This window comes from Catharus ustulatus (genome assembly GCF_009819885.2).
Source record: "Catharus ustulatus isolate bCatUst1 chromosome Z unlocalized genomic scaffold, bCatUst1.pri.v2 scaffold_26_arrow_ctg1, whole genome shotgun sequence".
Classification (NCBI taxonomy): domain Eukaryota; kingdom Metazoa; phylum Chordata; class Aves; order Passeriformes; family Turdidae; genus Catharus; species Catharus ustulatus.
The window spans coordinates 183136-205388 of record NW_024879445.1 but is presented as its reverse complement, the minus strand read 5'-3'; the positions used below and the strand labels follow the sequence as shown (position 1 = coordinate 205388).

Here is a 22253-nt window from a genome sequence, read left to right as displayed (position 1 = left end):
CAGAAGGAGCCAAACTCTTGGTGGGGGTACCCAGTGGGAGCACAGCAGACAGGGGCATGGACTGGTGCAGGGTCTGAAGCTGTGCAGGGTCTGTCTGACCCACCTAGATCAACCCTTGAGCTGCATAGCCTGACTCCAGAGCTAGCCCTCTTTTGGGGATCTCTGGAACTTCCTTCCAACCCAGTCATACCTTGCTGAGCTACTTTACTCATTCCAGTTGTGATGATGTGTTTAAGGAAAACCTTTGTGGGGCTGCAATGAAAAGTGTCTTTAGTGTGGAAGAGCAGCACTGGTGCATGGATGAGATGGAGAGTTGTTCAGCATGCAGCACTGTGAGAGACAATGCTCACTTTTAAAATTTCAGAGGCTTATTAAACCTTAAGGAAATACAAGAAAAAGACTGGATTAGGATAAAGGAACGGCGCATGGGAGGGCATGACCGGCCGCAAACTTGCTCAGTGCACAGGCTGGGTTTTCAAAAGAATCCCACAGTTTTGGGTTGCCTGTTTTTTTTTTTTTTTAGTATGAGGTTGAACAAATCAACCAGTGTCTGAATGATGACAAAGCAATTGTGGCGTTAAGCCACTTCCAAGCAAAATGGACTAATTCAAAATTCCTCTCTGCTCATACAAATAATGACTGCTTAAATTTTTTTTGCAGCAGAATTAAACAAACAAACAAACAACCCCCCAAAACCTGAAAGGAGAGAACTCCTGCACTAACTAAGTAGATTAACATGTAGGGGCATGATCCTACAGTCTGCTCCTCTCACCCTAAAAGTGGAATGAAATAAGGACAATATTGGAGAGGCAAGGGTGTCTCCTGCAAAAACCCCTTCAGGCTCAGGGCTGACCAGATAGGTCAGGTACAAAAGGCTGAGGAAGAATGAGGTGCCAGAGGTGATGAGTGCATCCCTGGAATAGGAGCTATGGAGTGAAGCCAGGCAGAACAACTGCACTTGTTGGATGCTCTGTTAGGCTTGGAGTATTTCACTGGTCATTTAGGGCCTCTCTAAATAATTGAAACACAGGATTAAGTAACAAATTAAATGATGTTACACAAGAAATCGTCATCAGATTATGTATCTGATGAATGACTTTCAGGCATTGTCAAACTGTGAGGCTTGGTAATGGAGATTTTGTTATCACAGATCTCCTGTGCCTGTGTTTTTGTTCAAGTGGTTCTTCTCTGGTTCTCTGACTGAAGAGGAAATTTTGAAAATATAACCCCAAATGCCTCTCTGGCATAAGAACTGGAGTAGCTTTTGGGGTGGAAGAGATGCTCAAATAATACTGGTGGTGGGGTCCATTCTGTTTGCCTGATGCCATTTGCTTGGTGATGCTCCACTGCGTGTGGAGGCATCCTCTGCACTTCTAGCAGCAGAACAGTGATTATTACACCAGTGTGCCTGGCTGAACCTGTCTTTCCAATAGGAAATGTTTTGATAAAAACTGAAAAGTTTCACTGAAATCTATGGTTTTTGATGATTTTCCTGTATAGAGGGTCTGTCACTGGAAGTCTATCACGATAGTGGGGCAGCCAGCAGCAGTAGGTTCTGTGTGTCATCAGAGCCTCTTTGCTTGGAACCAGCACCCTATAGGTCCCCTGACTTGTCAGCTTGTCTCTGTTCTCCTTGATTTTTCATACCAATATGCAGACAATTTCTTAGATGTATTTCTGAAGGTGAGGAGCCCATTTCCCTGCCCCGTGGCAGGGCAGACAGAATGTTTGTTCCTGAGGTGGGGAATACTGTTCTGTCCCAGCCTCCAGCACCTTGTCCTGGAGCCTTCACACTCTGAACCTGATGCTGGTCAGATTTGGTTGTCAGATAATTAGTCAAGGGGAAAAACAGGTCAAGATTTACCCCACAAGACGGGTGGGGCTCTGTGCCTGTCACATCACAGCTGCATCACTCCCCTGATGCTCCCTTGCCCAGGGCCTCCATTTGCTTGAGACATGCCTGCAGCATGCATGAAGGGCAAGGAGCATCTCCCCCACTCCACATTCCTAGCAGCCATCCTGACACTTTCTGTTTTCAGGACAAAACACTCTTGTTAAGATATCCAAGTCAGTCACTTTGCCTGCTGTCACTGCACAGAGCTTGTTCAGTCCCTGCTGCCTCTCTAATCCCATGCCTCCAAGGACATGTAATCAGAAAGTGCTGCATAATGCTTCTGAAAACAACATCTGCACTTACAGAATCACAGAATTGTTAAGGTTGGAAAAGACCTTTAGAATGAAATCCAACTGTCAGCCCAGCACCACCACCATATCCGTCATTAAACCATGTCCTCACCCATATCCACATGGTTTTTGAACACTTCCAGGGATGGTGACTCCACTACTTCCCTGGCAACCTGTTCTAATGATTTACAAACCTTTCCATAATTTTTTTTTCCAAAAAAAAGATAATTTTTTTCCCCTACCTTTTCCTGTATTTCCTACATCCTCAGGCACAGGACCATACAAACATTCAGACTGGAAAAGACTTTTAAGATTCCTGGCTTTTCCATAAACATACTATAATGAAAACTGGCCAGCAATATTGTGGCCCTTTACCATTTTAATTCAGGTGCAGGCAAAGAAATGAAAGAAAAGCTTTGGAAAATGTTTTTTTAAGTTTGTTTTTGCTCTTTTTTTTTTTTTTTTTTTTTAATAAGATCAGTTCCATACTGGGGATATGATAGGGAATTCAGCATTGCAGGGAAAGCTTCCACCCCAAAAATGGAAGGCAGAAGGCTCCTGATCTCCACAGGATCATCACACTTCAAGGGACACCCAAGGGAAAAACAAAAGTCTTGTGGAAAATGAAGAAAAGTGTGTCAGTTGGTGTTTGGCTTTGAAATACAGGAGTTAATGAGTTGACATGGATTTGTTCAGCTTGCAACATGCCACAAAACAGCAAACTCTGCACCTTTCCCTGCTGGCTTTCCCCTGGGTAAAGTTTGGTGCCCGTGTAGATGCAGTGACTGCAGGGGCTGTGGCTGCCCCTTGGCCCCTGGTAATCTGCTACTTTGGAAATCACACCACTGTGTGACCAGTTTATTGCACACAATGTTCAATATAATACAAAAAATGCCATGACAGGATTCCCAGATGGCATCTGTGAAACACCTTTGGGTAGCTCATGTGAAGCATTACATAAATGCTGACTGTTCTTGAAAATTTGCACAAGACTTCTCGAGTGTGAGGGGCCATTGGCGAGATGGATGGAAGATCTGGCAATATTGGTGCCAGCCTTACACACTCTCAGCGTGCATTCACATTTCTGATTTGTATTTCTCCATAAGGAAGTACTTGACAGGGCTGAGGGTTCTGTTTTCTTCTCATGCTTAGTGCTTCAGTGGAAGCAGAGGAGCTGCCACGATGCAGGATTGTGCCTTTTCCCTCCTCCTCTGGCTGAAATTGCTTGTGCTGAAAGTGTCCAGTTCCTGCCCTGAGAAACACCACATTTTAACAACATCTTGTAGCAATTAGAGGCATAAAAGCCTAAATTTTGTGCTGGGTTTATAAAAAGTAAACTGCTTGTTTACTGAGCTGTGCTTTATTTCAGCTGTGTGTCTCGTGCTGTACTGTGATCAGGTGCCTTTTTTTTAGCATTGCCAGTAGGATGGTGGAGACTGCTGAGAGAATTCAGTTGGTGCAGGGGGAGAGCAGGGGGAGAGGGCAGGAAAGGGGGGAAGAAGAGAAATGCCCCATGTAAGTCTGTTGGAAAGCAGGAGAGGGCTGCCCTGGGAGGAGGAGGAAGGGTGGAGAGGGAAGGACTGGAGAGAAGAAATTGGAGGGGTTTGGGGCAGTTACAGGCACTGCAACACTGGAACCGGGAGCAGGCTCCTACAAAATGTGTTTTGGAGTTTCTCAGTGAACTGAACTGGGAGAGCCTGTGCAGGATTGGGCAGTGCTGATGAGGGTGGGTGGGCGAGTCATCCTATGGTTTTGTGTCCTGCAGGAAACACAGCAAGGTTTGTATTATACAGAGAGGTGCCAGAGCTGCTGACAAGTGTGTGATGTTGAAACTAGCAAATCCTGGTGGAAACAAGGCTGGCTTTGCCGCTGTGGTGGTGTTGGTGTTTCTGTTCATCCAGGTGCTTGTTAGTGGCAAGGAGAGGTTGAAGTCTGGAAAGCCACCTCAGCTCATTGTGTCTATTTACCACTCTTGGGCTGGCCTTACATGGTTTTCTGTGGAGGTTTCTTTTTGAAAGCCAAAGAAGTTTTTGGCTCCTGAGGACGTAGGTTAGTGGTGGCCTTGGCAGTGTTGAGTTACCTGCTGGACTCATTGTTCTTGGAAGGCTTTTCATCCTCAAAGATTCATGATTCTGAGACTGTCCACTGGCAATTTCTGCCCCTACTGGTGATTAGGGACTGCAAGGGCCCACAAAGGGCTTGCTTGGAAAATACCCATCTGAGCATCTGCAAGTCTCTGCTCTCTTCCCATCAGACCTTCCCGGAGACCCAAGGACAGCAGGCATGAGGGATTGCCCAGCAGGGATTTGGCAAACTGACAGGTCCATCGAGCACGTGCCCAGGCACCGCACACACTACTCAGGCACTGCTTTTGTTCAGCCTGCTACCTCTGACTAAGGAACAATATTAAAAACATATCCAGCAGCCAGCACGGGCAGCGTTCTGTGCTGCTGCTCCGTGGGGTTTTGCTGCTCGCTACGGGCAGCCTCGCTGGCACATGCGTGTGCAGGGCTGTGTGCACGGGTGTGATTTACTGCCCTGTGCAATGCCACATGTCTTTAAAATTATAGTGCCCGCTTCCTGCTGAAATAATTTCTACATGGAGAGGCTCCTATTACAGCAAGAGGAGCATGGACGTCATGATTTATTATTATTTATGGTCCCAGGGTCTTGTTTATGCACGATGGGTTAGGTGCTTAGGATAGAAATGCCATTATGCAAATGACATTGAATGTCCTTACTGAGCCTAAATAATTTTTGTGTTGGACGATTAAACCTCATCTGTTATTGATATGGGCTGCAGTCGGGCTATTAAAGAGTCCCAACAGTACTTACTCCCAGTAATGGGAAAATTGAGAGGAAGAGGCTAAACAATTGCCTCAAGTGTGCCGTGATTGTCTGGTAGGAGTGGAACATAACGAACCCCCTGAATGGAAATCGTGTTTACTACTTAGGGATAAATAAAAAGAGAGAACATGCAATAAATTGTGCTTTGCGATCTGAATTGGCGCACCAGAGAATTTGCGTACTTTCAATTTGCTTATTTATTTGATTTTTTTTTTTTTTTTGCAGGGGTGGAGGGGGCAGTGTGGTTGGGATGTAGGTACCACGAGCAGGCAGGAAGGATTCCTGCAGTGTGTGCCCCGGGTGAGTGGCTGGGGAGAGCTGTCCTCGGAGCCGCGCCGGTGCTGCGCCGTCCGCTTTGACACAGCTGTGCAGTCACATTTTGATCAGTGTTGATAGCTTATGAATTCCAAAATTGACAAAATTTACAGAAAAATGAGGATAATCCATCTTCCTTAGCAGCCTGTCAGGAGCTGGCTATACTTCATAATCTTCAATTACAGATGCTATTTTCAGACATTTACATGCAGATATTAGAACAAAATGAAAATGAGAAACAAAGAGTGAATGGAAATGCGGCTATTTATATGTATAAAAGAAAAACAACAGGTAAATTCTAGGCATTTAGATTGGATTTGGGTGTCCCTTTGGAAAATCTGAGAATAGCTGCACCCACTTATGAATTGCAGTGTGGAAATGTAAAATGTAGTGTATCGTTTCCCATATGCAGCTAATGTGAAGATTGGGTCAAAAACAGGTCAGTTATTTTGAAGTATGAGGGTAAATGTGTTCATGGCAGGGTGCACGAACTAATTCTCACTGCCTTCAAAGGAATGTCTAGGGATGTGTACAATCCTAATTGGATTTGGGCTAAAATGAAGCACAGCTGTTAACTTTTTATAAACAAATACGTATTGTGAAAGAGAGGTTCAGAAACACTCAGTTTAAACTGAGGGAAAAGGGTTGCACCACTGAAATCAAACTTCCACGTTCTGTGAGACAGCAATGAGCCCAATGTGGCTGAAAACAAAGAGAATCCAGGGTTTGGCCCCAATTAGGCGTGTAAATAACGTTTGCTCTCACGTAGGATTGGTTTTGTTGTCAGCAGTGGCCAGTGCAGGGAATATCATGTAAATTATTAAATGGGTGGTGGCTGGCAAGCAGCAGTGGTGAGACTTTGATGTATAGGCTTCCAGGAGCCTTTCCCACCCATATCGTGGGTGGCTGAGGAGGAGGGCATTGGGCTGGATTTTCCATTCCCATGAAATTCCAGGCAGAGCAGCAGTGGTGCCTGTGCAGCTGCAAGTGGTGCTGGGTTTCTGAAAGCCTGGGGAGATTAATTAGAGCTGCTTTGGATTAAACTCTTCGAACCATGTCTAATGTTACAAATTTTTTGCCTTTGTCAGGCTGAGGTACAGGTTTCTGTGGACAGCCTGCCTGGCGTGTGCCACTTTTGCCTCAATTTATTAATTAATTTTAAAATATTAAGATATGATAACTTGGAAATATTTGGTGTGAGGTCTGGCTTGCTGCCATCAGGGGTGAGCAGGGGATGTGATCTGGGAGACACTGTGCCTTTCAGAGACCTCAATTTTTTTTTTTTTTTGGCAATGAAGGCTCTTGATGCAGCATCTCTGTCAGAAGGAAAGCAGAGCACATGGTCAATGAGGAGGCAGACTAAGCCCTGAGGCCCCAAGCTGGCACCTTGCACTGATGGTCTGGGGTCCTGTTGAGCTGCTGTTATTGCTGCTGCTGCTGCTGCATCCCGAGCTGCTCCGTGGCCTGGGGGCAGCTGTGCCAGGGGCAGGAGAACACAGAAGTTATTTCATGCCTGCCTGGTGTTCTGATGTGGAAAATACAGCAGATGCAAAAAAGCAACATGTGCAAGTCCCAGAGGACCCCAGCTGGCTCATTTTAATGGCCATTTGCCCTGTGCAGCAGACAGCTCTTGTCTGTCTCCTCTTGGTGCAATCTCTTCAGCAGCGTGGTGAGGTCCATGCCCCACAGAAGGGATGGGGTGGAAGGGGGATGCATTTGTCTCACACCCCATGGGTGGTAGCACTGCTGCAGGGCTCATTCCAGCCTCTGACAGCTCCCTGAGATTCCCCCACTGGCACCCCAGAACCAGGCTGTTTCGTGGAGTGGCCTTGTTCTCTACTCTGTGTCCTGACACTTTAGGATAAAATCCCAGGTGAAACTCAAAGACAATTTCTGTACACGTGGGATGGGTTGACTTTTTGGTGTGTTACACTCAGGCATCCTCACCAGAAAAAGTGCAGGGTGAAGCTGGTTGTGGTCTGCCTCTCTGCTTTGCTGTAGTGCAGCAGGTTTGAAAACAGTTATTAAACCCTTCTGCACCCTTTTTCTTTCCATTTGCCTATCACATCCACCACTCCAAAGTGATCAATAGTTAGAAAAAAAGCTTTTGTAATGGAGGTGGATTCGAGTCTTTACCTAGAACAGAAATCTTCCCATTTGCACTTTGTGGAGAAGTCTAATGGGGAGGGACTATGCAGACCCTGCTGCTGCAAGAGGAGTTGTGCTGCTGCTAATAGGTGCACAGAAATTACTCCTCACCACTGCAGCCACTGCCCCTGGCTCCTCTCTGCCAGAGCCAAGCCAGATCAGAGCAGGACAGGGCAGGGGAACACACGAGATCTGCTCTTGCCCCTCCTTTCAGTTTGTCCTTCTCAGTCTCTCTTTTATATATTCCTCGTTTCACGTGTCTGTGTTTTCTCTCCTCCATGCTATGGCAGTGGTGCTCCATGCTGATGAGACAGTGCGTGGTACAACCGCAGGCAGTCATTTTTCAGGTAATTTCTAGAGTCATGAACACCCGTCTCTTGCTTTTTCACCTACCGAGCAGGAGGTCAGGCTGCACAAGGAGGGACCCTGGCCACGATGGTCATTGCAGGCTGTTCCTCACCAGCAGCAGTGCCAGCTCACAGTGCAGGAGCTGAGATCCCTTCTGCTGCTCCCACCCCAATCCGCTGGAGAAGCTCTTGGGAAGGGCCAGCAGGAGGGTCAGCAGGAGGGTCTCACTGGGGCCATGGGGTGAGGGACTGCTCCAGGAGCGCTGCCTTCCCCTGGGGTTTGCATTCATCTCCAGATGGGGTGTCTGGAAGGGAGAGATCTGTCTGGGGGGAATGGGAAGAGGGGATGCTGCTGTACCCCCCATGAGTGGTTCAACACCCAACACTGTGAGCCCACAGTGTCAGAGACATTTCTGCTTTTTCAGGGGGTTCTTGCATCTCCTGGCCCCTCCATGGGGGTGAGAGGAGCTGTGGCAGTACCCATGGTCTGGGTTTAGGGTGAAGGCTCACCTGCTCTGCACCTCTGATGCCCCAATCCTTGGGGGCCAGAAGATGTCTCTGCTGACCTCACCTCCCTGCAGCACCGTGCTGTTGGCAGCACTGTGTTTCGTTTTCTGCTGATCACTGCCACTGTGCCAGCCCAGTGCTGGCCTGACCCCTCTCCTTTTGGTGTGAACAGTAAATGCAGAGCTGGATGTGGTGTGAGGGGTTGCTCCTCCACTGGCACTGCATGGTGGCAGGGGAGACAGCAATCACAAGGGCTGTCCCTCAGCCTGCACTTGCTCTGCTTCAATGCTGGAAGCAGTGGTCAGTGCTTGCTCCATGTAGCTGCTAGTGTTCAGTGGATGGTGGTTCCAAGGAGGGATTTGAGCACAGCAAAGTAGCTGGGAAGATCCCTTAAAATCCAGATATTTTTACCCCAAGAAAAGCTGCTGGACCATTGCAGAAGACATGCAGCTCCTGTCCGCAGGAAGTTGTTGGGACCAAAAGCAGGGAAGGACGCCAAATCTCCATTTTGCACGTTTTCAGCTCATTCCTACCACAGTGCTGCTTGGCTATGGGCTCTCCATCTGCACTGTGCTGTGCATGGTAATGCTTCCAGTCCCTCCAGTCTGCACCACTGCGTTTTGCACCACCTCTCTATGGTGCAGTGACATGGAACAGCACAGACTGCCTCTGTCGTGACCCTTGCCAGGTTATTCTACACTCTGGCAGCTGCTTGCTTGACACCAGAACTGGTCAGTTCCAAGCTCACAGGGCTACTCATGGCTCATTGGCATGATGCTTCCAGGTTATTCCAGTTAAAAGTCTTAACTCTGGTCCTGTTTCTGCCAGGGTCAGCTCCTTGGACTCCTGAAGGGAAGCAAGCTATGGAGTTAGGCATTGCCATGTCTGAGAATTGTAGTTGGGAGCTCGAGCTGGTTCCAGTTGGATTTGTAGTTTGGGATGTGCACCTCCATTCCTCAGTCCCAGTCCGTGGGAGGTGTCCCATTCCAGGTGTATGCTGCCTCCCAAACTACAGGTGTGCAGCTCTCACTTTGTGATTGGGAGGCCACATTCATCCTCTGGCTGTTGGGAGTGGTGGATTAGCACCCCATGGGAGGATCCAAAGAGATTTAATAGGGCGTGGTTATGGCTTTCATAGAGCAACGAGGGTGAATTCAGGAATTCTTCCCAAAGGATTTGTGTCTGCTCTTCTGGAGATACCAAAGGTAGCACACAAGGCCAGGTTTGTCCTCTGCTGTGCTGGCAGCTCATCCATGCTTGTGCATCACCAGCTGCATGGGATGGCTCTGCAGGGCTGTTGTTTCTCTGATGTTTTGTCAGATTATGGTTTTGGGGACAGACAAAACCTTGCAGCGCCTCCAGATGTGCACGTAGGGGAAAGGTGGGGTTGGAGACATGGAACAGTGTGGGAAGGCTGAGAAATGCCTTGTGGTGTGATGCTGAGTGGGAAGAAGGAGCTCTGATTACACCTCTAGGAGGGAGGAAGGCTGGGACCATTATCAGCATCCTCTGCAGAGGAGGGAGGTTCCCAGGGCTGTCCTCTCCCAGGAGCACAGGTGGGTGAGTCAGAGGTGTGGGGGACTTTGAGGAAGGGGGGGACACAAAAAGGCCTCGGTGCATGATGGCAAGGCACAAGTGAGGGAACAGAGGGTGCTGGAGGAGGCATGAGCTGAGAGCAAAGGTTGTATGGGATCCTAGGAGACAAGTCTGAGGCCTCTGGTGCGTGGGCTGGGTGCAGGACAAGGGTGGCCAGCAGCTGGTCCCTGGTGAATGACTTTTGCTTGCTCATCTGCAAGAGGTTTGTGTGGGGGATCCTTCAAGGAGACAGGCTGCACTCCTGCCTCATGCAAGTGGTGTCTGCAGAAAACACATGTTTAACACACAGAACTGTTAATGCAGGATTATCCATGTAAGTTAATTTCTGTTTGAGTGACACCTGAGCTACAGAGACACCAGCATGTGCTCCTGGCTAAAATGCTGAGTTAGTGGCAAGCAAAGGATTATGTGCTGGGTTCTCAGAGAAACTTGCAGGAAAGAGAAGGATGTATTCACTCAGATCAGGTTTTGTTTAAAAAAAAACAAAAACAAAAAAAAAAACTCCACTTATTTTAACTTATTTTGATGTCATATCCCTGGAACTGTTGGATGGGACCTTGAAAAACCTGGTCTAGTGGAAGGTGTCCCTGGCTGTGGTAGGGGGTAGAATAAGTTGGTCTTTAAGGTACCTTCCAATCCAAACCAGTGTGGGATTCTGTGTTTTTGTGAGTTTTATTTGGTTGCTCAAAAAAACACCTCTGTGTGGTCCTGGGTTCATCTACATTTCTTCATCCTGGGTTCATCTACATTTCTTCATCTCTGCATGGCTTCTTCATTGATTTAATCTTCAGGAATTCCTTAGGGATTGGCATCACAGTGGCTGCTCTTCTGTTTACCTGTTCCCATTGCAGTTCTTTATTTGAAGTCAATCTCCAGTTGATAAGGGCATGACTGCCATCTCACAAATAAGGGATTAAAACTTAAAGGAAGGAAGGAGTGAACAGAGAACTTTGAAAGGAAACTTCCCAGATTTGTGGAAAGGATCCTGGCAATAAGACATCATTTTAGAAGGGCAAATGAAGATAAGCTTTGTGCCATGTGCAAATACATCTGTTAGATGCATTCACTGGTCTCCCTGGCTATAGAATGCTGTGGCTACAGACATTTAAATGGGGTTATAGGACACAAACACTCTGATTTCTGAGGATCTGTGCTTGCTTACTATAGTCTCTTTCAGGTAATGAGATTAAGAAATTATTTGGAAATGGCACAGTGTCCTTACCACAGTCAGGGGATTTATTTTTAAGTAACTTGGATTTAGAAACAGGTAGCTTCAAATGCATCCATTAAGCAAACTCTTATATACACATGCCTTTTCTTTCCCTGTGAGATGATGAAGAAATACCACGTTCCCAAGAAAAGGGAAAAGGGAAAACCTGTTCCCACCTTCTTGTTAGTGCATGTCCCCTCAAATGCCAGCTCTGAAATGTGGAGAGCATGGAGGTTAAGAGGCATGAACATTTTTCCCTACAAGAAAGTAGCTTGCACTTGGCAGGTAATCTACAAATTTTCCTCTTTCAGGAAAGCCTTGTTACATATTAATGAGTTTGGTTTTGATGTTATAAAGAAAACCTATTTTGGTGTTCTCTGAGAACACTGCTGATAAGCACAGACCCACTCAACAGTTTGAATGTTGAAAGGTTGAGTGTAAATGGGCATTGCCTTTAACACTGTCTGAACAAAGGATTTTTGAGTTCTGTCTTGCATCTACTTTCTGTTGGCACGCCAAAAAAAGCTCTTGATTAGTAAATTTATTGCCACTAAAACGTCTTTTGTTTCTCTTTGCAGGCAACTGAATACTCAGCCATGGCCTCACTAGCTGGTGGATTGGATGACATGAAGGCAAACATAACCAGCCCTACTTCAGCAGATTTGGGAGCAAGTGTTCCTGGGCCTCAGTCCTATCCTATTGTCACAGGTAAATGATTTTCGAACACTGAAGAATAGTTTGAATTGACTGTACCCTCATAGTGCATGAGGAGGTCCTTTGTGGAAGAATTGTGTCTGATGTGGAGTCTTTTGCACAAAAAGTCTCTTTTTGTATGTGATTTCATAGAAGCTGTTGTTGAAAGAGATCCTCATGGCTTCTGTAAATAGTTTGTGTTTGTAGCTACAGATGGAGCATCTTTCCCTCTTGTTCAGGAAAGGATTTGCCCCTCCACCCCAAAAGTACCTGAACACCACCACATCACTGAAAAGTAGAATGCTTACCTCTGCTTTTGGTCTTTGGGGTTCATTTTTCATAAATGCACCTGGTATGTTTGACTGCCTGGAGTTTTTGTGACAGTCCAAACTAGCCTGATTTTTGGAAGCTCATTTTGTACCGTTTCTGAATTGTACCTGTGCACTAAAGTGGAGCATTTAAATGAAAAGCAAAGGCTGTCTGTTCAAGGAATGCCAAATCACCTGCCTTTATTCAGCAACTGTAGAACAAGAGTTAAGCAACAGATAGAGCCTGATCAATAAGTGGCTTTGGCCACCTATTTATTGGGAACTGACCCCATTGCATGCAAGGAAATTGGCCAAATGGTAATCAAATTATTGAATTGTGTCTCAAATTACTTGTGCAAATAAGAGAAAAGGAGGGCTTTTAAAATTTAAGGCTCTGTGTTTCATATGAATGTTAGTTCTGTGTGTTACTGCTGTGTCTAATCAGTGCAATTCCTTGGATTTTCTCTGTTTTGACAAAGATTGGACTTAATGCTTTATTTTGTAGCTACAGTGGAAGATTATACTGTTTTTGTGAAGTATTACTATGTCTTTAAAGCCTTACAATCTCATCTAGCAAAGAAGTTTTGAAAACAGGTGTTGTCACAAAGTTGTTTTAACCCAGTAGAGCATGAGTCTTTGGCTTTTCTTGACAGAATTTTGGAGGATTCAAAAAAGATTGGAGAGTTAAAGAAATACGTGTGTACTTTGAAGTGGGAAGGGAGAGACTTCTTTTAATGTCTGCCTGGTTCTGAAGGGTGGTTTGAGTTTTGGATTCATAGATCAAGGTGTATAGGGGTGGATAGAGGAACAGAAAGAGAGAAGGAGGTGTGTGGCTTGTAAGATGTAAGGAGACAGAGCACTGATACAGATATATCTGTGTCCATCAGGGGTCTGTGCTGGAACCAGTGCTGTCTTCATCAGTGACACAGATGGAGATTTGCAGGGGACACCAGGCTGAGAGTGCAGATAGGGCCATCCAAGAGGGATGGAAAAAGTCTAGAAGTCTAGGGATTCTGCCCCTCTGCCCTGCTCAGCTGGGACCCCACCCCAGAAATGAGCTGGAGCTGCTGGAGCCAGTCCTGAGGAGGCATCCTGGTTGACAGAGGGCTGGAACACCTCTGCTGTGAGGAAAGGCTGAGAGAATTGGAGTTTTTCAGGCTGGAGAAAGAAGGCTTTGGGATGGCCTAACTGCAGCCTCTGTCATCTTTCAAGGGGCTGCTCCTCCAGGATTTACACCTGGCCCAAATGGGGTTCAGCTAAGATCTGTTTGGGCTGGTACATCAGCAGCACTTCTTTTTTTGGGCTGGTTTAAGCACTTCTCACATGTCTCTTGTTGCTGCTTCCTTGGAGTGTTGTGAGCTGGCTGATAACGTTTGTTGGAGTAAAACTACTGCAGAGGTGATGCTGCAGAGTTCAATTTGGGTTTCACAGAAGTTCTCCCTGTGACATTGCCTACACTTGAACAAAAGCTCAAAATGTTAAATTTACTAGTTCTTCTCAAAAACACGGAGCAGGCTTGAAGAACAGCAGGTTCTAGAACAAAACTGCCATTAGTCTTAAATATGTTCAGAGTGACAGCTACAACAGAACACATTTTTCAAGACACTGAGTATTTAATTTGACAGTGCTGTTGAGTTTCCTGTCAACAGCATTCATAAAAAGTAGATTCACATGAGCATATCAAAATTCTTCTAAAACCTTTGCCTTCTGATGGATTTTTGGAGGAAGTTGTCTGCCTGCTCTACTTCAATTTTCTTTTTTAATAGCCATAGGAATTGTTTTGTGCTGGTAATGCTCTGGAAGTGCCCAGAAATCCCCATCACGATCTCAGCCTGGATTTTATGCCTGAGTCATGCTCTATGCCCTGAGGCTTCCTGAGGAGCTGAAAGAGATGTTGTCAGGAGCAGGAAGGATTCAGCAGCAAGCTCTACTTTGTCCATTACAGTATACCTGGTGGTGCATTTCTCACTGCAGTTCTAGACAGATTTCTCTGGTTTTTTCCCCCAAATGTAAGCAATCTTTTCAGTCACAACTCTTTTCCCAGCCTGTTTCCTTGGTGGGAGAGGAAATTTGGAAAAGGAGACACATTTATTAACCGCATTTCCCTTGTAAGCATGAGGTGCATTTTGCCATAGGGTTTAATCTGTGGTAGGTAACTAAAAATCAGGAGCTGGGAAATGGTGCACAATGTGCTTATGAGAGCAAGGTCCAACAAATGTCTGCTAGCACACCACCTACTCTGCCTTCTCAGAGCTTTTTTTGTGGTTGGTGGTCTGACCAAAGCTGTGGTAAATCCAGGGATTGGTTCAGTATTCTGTGGCTGGGATGGGCAGGGGATGAGGTGATCAGGAAGGTGACAATCCCTGGAGGGAGGTCAGCTCTGTACCAGCCCCACTTCCATGGTAAGGCTCTTACTCATGAGAGAAATCCTGCCAGAACCCCTCCTGGTCCTTGGCCCTCTCAGCTCAGAAGAGCCTAAGCCTCACAGATCCAGGACAGCATTTTCCATGTGAACTTCTCCTAACTGCAGGAGGAATCTTGAGATTCAGGAAGTTGCGTTGCTTTTAATTTCTTCATCTATTTTCGAGTGTTTCCACTCCTCCTTGTTTCATCCAGGCTGTCCTGTGGTGTATGTGAACAAACTCAGAGAATGAAGCTGAAAGCTGAAAGTTTTATCATGCTAGGTAGTGTGTGTTTTCCACTGTAAAGGTGAGGGCAAATTGGATGTCCTAAGTCTGTGTTTGGTGGTGTTAATGCCTTGAGGTCGATCTTGCTTCTGTGTTGACATTCTACATAATAAATAATTTTGTAACAGCTTCAGTGTCATGAGATCAAGAGCTGCTCAAAACCCTGGCAAATGAGTTATGGTATCCAGAGCAGCATTGGTGGGAAACATCTCTTCTGCTGGGAACTCTTCTGGTTGTGTGTGGAGCAGAGCTGTGACCACAATTGCATGGTGTTTCAACACAGAATGGGGCTATTGGTAAGGCTGAAAAGTGGATAAATAACTTGAAATGTGAAAACCAGGAGTTTGAGCCAGGAACACTTACATCCATTCCAGAGCTCTATCTGCTGTTCAAGCTTAATCATTTATTATGAGAAATTCTAGAGTAGTCTGGGCTGCCATATATGAAGAGAACTTAGTCTATTTCATGTGGTCAGTCTTAAATCTGTAAGATTACAAAATAATTTAATGGAAATAAATCTGAGAACAGAGCTACGATTACAGTTCTTCATTACTCTTGCTACCAGGTTGTGGTGTGGGTGCAATGCTGAGATTTGAGATGGCAAAGATCCTCTGTGCAGTTGTTGGTAGAGAAAATGTTATATTTCACTCTTAGCCAGCTGGCAGATCAAAACATATGGGATAGATCTTGAAAATTAAAGGATTGCTCAAACATTGGCATTCATGCTGGTACTTGCTGCTGAGAAGAAATGTAGTCACAGCTCTCAGTACTGCTTCATCCACCACCTCTGTTGTGTTGTGGATCACCAGCTAAACCTCTGATTAGAGAACCACTTGCTTTCTTTGCATTGTTTTTATGCCACATTAAATAGTAAATTTAAAAACTGCCTTCTATCACTGCATGCTGCCACAGCCTGCAAGTGCTGTCTCCACTCACCGGCCAATGACACAGGCCTGGCACATTGCTGCTGTTGTCAGCAGTTTCCAAGCAGCCTGATTGTTACTAATTACCTCCAGATGCATTTTCCCCGCTTTGAATTGCTGATTTCAGCGTGGTTGGTGTCACTTTGAGAGGACAAAGCCACGTTAAACTGATATCTTTATGTGGCTCTCCAGTACTGCTGGGGCTGGACTGGTGAACCTGCAGCAGCCTGGCTGTGTCCAGCTGCAGTCTGTATTTTCTTACAGAGCCAGGGGTGGCTGTCAACCAGCCTCACCTCCCCCAGGGCACAGAAGCATAATTTACTGGGCTGGGGTCTGATTTGAGCTCTGTGTCACTCCATTAAAGGAAGTCACAGAGCAAAGTTTTGGCAGTGGGCTTTTTGTCTATCAAGTGCTGGAGTAGAGGAGCCTGGTGTTCTTCCATGCTGGGACATCTCTGTCATCCTTGGCTCACCTGCTCTGCCTCACATGCAGGGAGAGACCAAGACTCTGCTGAGTATGGACAAGTTATGTCTCATCCTCTGCATTCAGACTTGCAGCCTCAGCTTGGACTGTTACATCCCCTGCTTCTTTTTGTGGTCAGTCTTGCAAACAATGGTTCTGGAGAGTCAAATCCATGGACTGTGCCACCCAATTTGTATGGACATCAAAAAGTGAGAAAAGGAGAACAAGAGCAGGACCAGAGTCAGTTTATTCATTCGAGGGATGGAGAAGGAGAGACATTCTCTCCTGTCATCTTGGTTACCTGCTCTGGCTTGTATTGCTGGACTGTACTGCCAGACATAGGTGATCCCAGATGTGAAGTGAGCTGAACACAGAGCAGACTCCTCCATCCCTGGGAAGATCAGCTTGACCTTTTCATTAGATGTATTCAATGTCTTAGGTGGCAGGTAGGTAGTTATTCATAGGTGGCTAATGCAGGTAGCAGGGACATGTTTAGCAATCCACATTCCTGGTAAAATATTCAGTTTTTGCAGTTAGGGAACACAGTTGCTAAAATGGGATAAATGCAGGCCAAAAGACAAGATGTTTCTTGCTAATATTCTGTGGTGACATGCAGTGCTCAGCTGGCCTCTCAACAACTCCTAAGTTTTCCTTAGGACTGCTCAGTCTCATCTGCTCCCTGAGTCTTTGTGCTATTTTGTTTGTGCCATCATAATGTAACTGTAGTTTATGAGCCGCTGTTTTGCCAGGTTTTGTTGAATGGAAGGTGTTATTGGTCCCTTCTGAAAGCAGGCATGACACGGTGGAACTGCAGTTAGACAGGCCAGCGCCAAAATCAAATTATTTGCCACCAGTATGAATTCTGATGCCTGCAACAGGAGAAAAGAAGTCACTACTCTAGAATCCCAGGCTGATCTCTTGCCAGGATTAAACACTAATATGTTTCAGCTCAATGCAATCCAAAAGGACTTCCAGGTTTTTTACCCAGAAAACAAGTAGCAGTAGGATGCAGATCACTTCCAAAAGAGTGATGACAGATCTTCCTCAGCCTGTGGATGGAGGATTCATCTGAGCAGCCCTAGAAACCACTCTTTGGCTGGAGGGGTCTGGGGAAGCCCCCTGGACTCCCCAGGCTAGAACTTCAGTATTGAATTTGGACTCCACACCTGCACTGTATCATAACCAAGCGAGCTGGGCTGGGTGAATTCCAGAATTGCTTTCTAATCTCAGCTGCCCTTTGTTTCCGTGGTTGGCTCTGCACTCCCATGTTCTGGGTAGGAGCTGTGTGTTGTTTTTGTGGGGGATTGTGCCCAGGGTGACTCTAGGGCAGCCTGCAGTGCATTCCTGGAGCCCTGGTACCTTCTGAGGGTCTGTCTGTACCAGACAGGGCATGAAAATGGAGCAGGTGGGTAAGGAACCTTTCTTACAATTTTTTGCTTTTGTATGGGACTTTAGGGGACATTTTAGAGATACCACAAAGCATGGAAGGAAAATATGGATGATTTGTTTTCTTTTGTTTCATTTTTGGGGGCAGTTTCACATCTTTGTATATTTTTCCTTTTTTCACTCAGAGTAATTTAGGCTGGGAAAGGTCTCCAAGATCATTAAGTCCAACCACCAATCCAGCACTCCCAAGTCTATGATTAGCAATGTCTCCAAATGCCTACATGTAATTTAAATCCCTCCAGGGACATCACTGCTGTGGACAGTTTCAGTGCCTGACAATCCTTCCAGTGCAGAAAATTTCCCTGATGTCCAATCTGTGCCTGGTGCAGTTTGAGGCTGTTTCATCTTGTCCTGTTGCTTTCTAGTCACCAGGAAAAGAGACCAACCTTCAAACTCTTTTCCTGGGATTCTTGGCCCGACTGAACCTCTCTGATGAAGCTTGCAAGGGTCTGGTTCCTCTGGTGATGGCTGGGAGAGTGAAAGCAGAAGAGAGGACATTTGGGTTGTGTAAACACCTTGAACTCTGCCTATTTCTTTTTATGGCTTTGGAAATTTGGAGCCTTAGGGGTACAGAAGAAAAAGTAAGAGTTCAGTCATTAATTAAGAGTTCAGTCATTAATTAAGAGTTCAGTCATAATAGTGTGTGGTGAGGTGTGCACATCCAGGTGGAAGATTTAACCAGTGTGGGTGTGTGGGGTGGAAGGTGGTGACAGACTGAACCCTGTGACATTTAGTGGGAAAAAAGCTCCCAGCAGATGCCTTTGAGGAATTCATAATGAAACAGAACTTTTCTCTCCTCTGTGTACGCCTGATGTTTACAGTGAAAGCCTACTATGATTTTAGAGGTGCAAAAATGTGATACAGGGTTAGTGTTTCATTAACAAGAAGTAAAAAAGTGCCTTGATAATGATGGGAAAAGCATTGTGAAATTTGCTGGTGGCAGCTCCCAGGGGAGAAAGAGGATGTTTATTTTAACTTGTATATTACTGCAGTCAAAAAGAATGAACCTAAGAATCTCCCATCTAGCTGATTCAGCAGTTGTAGGTTGTTTTTTCTCATGAATTCAGGTCTAAATCCAGATCTTGCTGACAAACCTGGTTTCATTGGGAAATACTAATTATCCCTTAAGCAAATTTACTACTTTTAAATATTTACTACTTTGTTTTTCAAGAGTGACTGGGATGCAAGTGTTGTAAAAAGATGTGGTGAGGAGGATGATAGTTTAGTGACTTTGCAACTGGAAATGCCAATACCTGGAGAATGACAGTGTGGAAAACCATAATTTATGCTCTTTATTCTGTCTTTTCTGAGAAGTAGAATTTCTGTGTAGAGTTAACATTGGTGTTTATGGACACTCTCAGACATTCCTGAGCTCCCTGTCGTGGCAGAGAGATAAAAGCAGAGCTCATAAAAGCACACAGGAAATTCACAGCGTTGTGAAGTGTTGCACAGACCTGTTGATACCTGAGGCTGGGAACAGCCCACACACTTTTTGCCCCTGTTAAGATGAAAGCTTAGCAGTGTGCTTGTCCCTGTTGTGCCAGCATGGTGATGGAATAAATCTACTGTTTACACTTGGATTTTGGCCCCCTTGGTTACCTGCATGCATTTGATCCTCAGAGTGACACAGCACTGGAATCTCTTTGCTGATGTCTCACTGCTCAGGTCTGTGGCAGGTGGAAAGAAGAAAACACCTGCAGAAGGTGACTTGTCCAAAGAATTTCTGTATGTAAGGTTAGGGATTCTCATCAGGATGTGCCTGTTGCTTTCCAATGGCTATTGAGGGAGTGAGGAGTGCTCAGTTTAAGGTGGACCTGTGTAGGTGGGATGGATCTGTCTGGAGAGAGAAAGAAGGGTCACCCAAAGATTCTGGGGAGAATTGTGATCCAGCTGATAGTCAGCAGCAGTTTTACAGCTGTGCTTTCACTAGCTGAATGCAAGGATTTAAATTATTTTGATGCCAAGTTTTAAAATATTTGCGTTTTTTTCAATGAAAAGTTATTTCAATTTGTATTTCCTGTTCCAACTCTCTGAAATAAGAGTAAGGTAACTTTTTCACAACTTCTTCTCCCCCTCTTTTTTTCTCTCCTCCCATCCCTATCCTCAAATCAGTATGGTTTTGAAGAAAGTGAAGTAAACATTTGGACTTGTTAATATTACATTTTTCTTTGGTAAAAATGATTTGGTGGTTTTGTGGTTGTTGCTGCTTAGTTGTAATAGCAAAAATAAAAAGTCTTTTTCTGTGGCTGTGTTTTGGTCATATAACCTGTCCCTACCTGGAAATTATCATCTGTGTTTAAAAATGGAACATAGTCACAGAATTTTACTTTAACTTTTTTGGGACTGCTTTGAAGTGCAGATGGGTGTTGGAATGCATGGATGGTTTCTAGTGAAGTGTAATGCTAAGAGTTACAGTTTGGCTTCTACATTTAATAGATAAAAGTGCAGATGCATTTTTCAATAATCTATCCATCACTCACAATAGGCTCTGCCATGTTAAAGACTTGAAAAAAGGCCACATAAACTCCTCTGGAAAGCAGCCAATCTGAAAAACAGAAGTGTCATTTTTAATGAGAAGACAGAGTCTAACTGTGACACTGTTGAGTTTTTCAATTTTTATGAATTCTTATCTTGCCATTAAAGAAGAAGTACATTTGAGAAAGCAAACGAGGGCACTTGTACCCCACTAAGACCCAGGCTATTAACTGCCTCTTTTGATGATGTACAGCCTGACTCTGTTGGGAGTTTGGCTGTGGATTTAAATGTTGAATTTAACTATGGTAAACATATTTTGGTGCAAAGCATGTATAATAACAATTTGCATTTACATAGCATCTTTTACTTAAGGATTTTGCGATGTCTAATTAATTAAATCTGTTTCCCTCTGCCCCAAATACCACTGTGGTATGGATAATAAATGCAATTTTAAATCAAGCAGCTATAGCAGGAGGATTAAGACAAGAGAGTTCTGGTGCCTTCATGGTGGTCCTGATTGTGGCAGGCCTGGGGCTTGTTCTGCAAACGTGCTGAGCAGCCTCGTCTCATGCTCTCCGTGGCCTGAAACATCCTGAGAAACAAAAGGATGTCAAGTCAGCTCCATGGTGGTGGTGGAAAGTGCTCTGCAGGCTTCACACACAGCACCTTGTGTCCTGGGGATGCTCACATGCGGCTGTGCCACCTGCTGCCCTGGCAGCTGGGGGTTCAGCTGCTCAGGGCTGGCTGGCAGCTTTTAGGGCATCAGCAGCCAGTTCCATCCACAGGCAGCATTTCTCACTGCCAGATACATGCTGAAATCTGTTGTACAGTAATTTCACGATTATAAGCCGCACCATTTTGACTAAAATTTTGGTCTGAACCTGGAGTGCGGCTTATAGTCAGGTGCGGCTTATATATGGACAAAGAACGGAAAGTTGCTGTTTTAGTTTGGAGGACAGGTGTCTGCTGAGAAAGGCAGGAGCTTCTCTTTGAAATGGAGAATGTAAAACCCCTCCCTCCAAATTATTGTAATTTTGAAATCAAGGGGCTCTCAGGCACAGATATGGGAATTAGGAATAACAGTTCTTCACTAGGGAAATTAAAATAGAAATACAATACTACAAAGAACAAACCCCAAACCCTGACACAGTCAGAGTACAGCCTGACACCCGTCAGGCAGGGTGTTGGCAGCAGTCCCATCCCATGGTGGCTGCATCCTCCTGCAGTGACAGATGTGGCTCAGCTGGAGCAGTGCTCCTGGACAAGGTGCAGTTTCCCTCCGGAGCTCCAGTGGGGATGTGGAGAAATCCGGTTTTCCTCTGGAGTCCAGTGGAGAAAGGGGCTCCCTTAGTGTCCCAAAACCTCTGTTTTTATCTTGGTAAGAAATGTTGGGCTCTTCCTCCTGGCTGGAGCAACTCCCAATGGGATGCAGTAATTTTATCAGTCCCACAGTGGGACTCAATGGCCATGAGCAGAAAATGACTGGCTGGAGGAAGGATGGGCTGTGAAAAGATAAAGAACAATGCCCTACCTGGTTTCAATGGATGGCTCATTAGCAGAATATCTCCCACAGAGATCAGGATCACTGCACCACCCTCAACAGATGGTGATAGAACAGACACCTATTATCACATCCTGTATCGTAACGTGCGGCTTATAATCAGGTGAGGCTTATAATCGTGAAATTACTGTACATCTCTAATTTGGAAATAATTAAAAAATGGAAAAGAAAGAAAAACTAAAGGAAAATGTTCTGATTAGCTTAAATGCTTCCTTGTTTGTCTTTTTTTTTGGGGTCCACAACAATAACAAAACATCTGAGAGTTTCTGTGCAAGACACCAAAATGATATTTCCAGGTGATTAGAGGGATGCATTGGCATCTGTGCATCTGCACACCACAAAAATAAAATCTAGTAGCACTCTGAGCCAGGCTGCAGAAGTTGTTTCTTGGACAAGGTGATTGTTTTGATGGCAGTGGTTGAAGACCTCTAAGAGATATTGAGGTCCTGGAATGTGTCCCATGACAATCAATGGAGCTGAGGAGGGGTCTGGCGCCCAAGTGTTATTAGGTGTGGTGAGGGAGATGGGAAAGGGGCTCAGCCTG

General features: G+C 45.3%; 1 protein-coding gene across 5 annotated transcripts in view; it reads left to right on the top strand.

The window, feature by feature from the left end:
- PAX5 (paired box 5) overlaps positions 1-22253 on the top strand; it is a 136733-nt gene that overhangs the window by 62804 nt on the left and 51676 nt on the right. For 3 of the 5 annotated variants that reach the window (XM_033086475.2, XM_033086473.2, XM_033086476.2), the window contains exon 7: positions 11733-11862. In XM_033086475.2, coding sequence (XP_032942366.1) covers positions 11733-11862 — 130 coding nt within the window. Of the gene's footprint in view, positions 1-7784; positions 7842-11732; positions 11863-22253 lie in introns of all 5 variants that reach the window. The other 2 variants (XM_033086474.2, XM_033086472.2) reach the window with 1 other exon arrangement.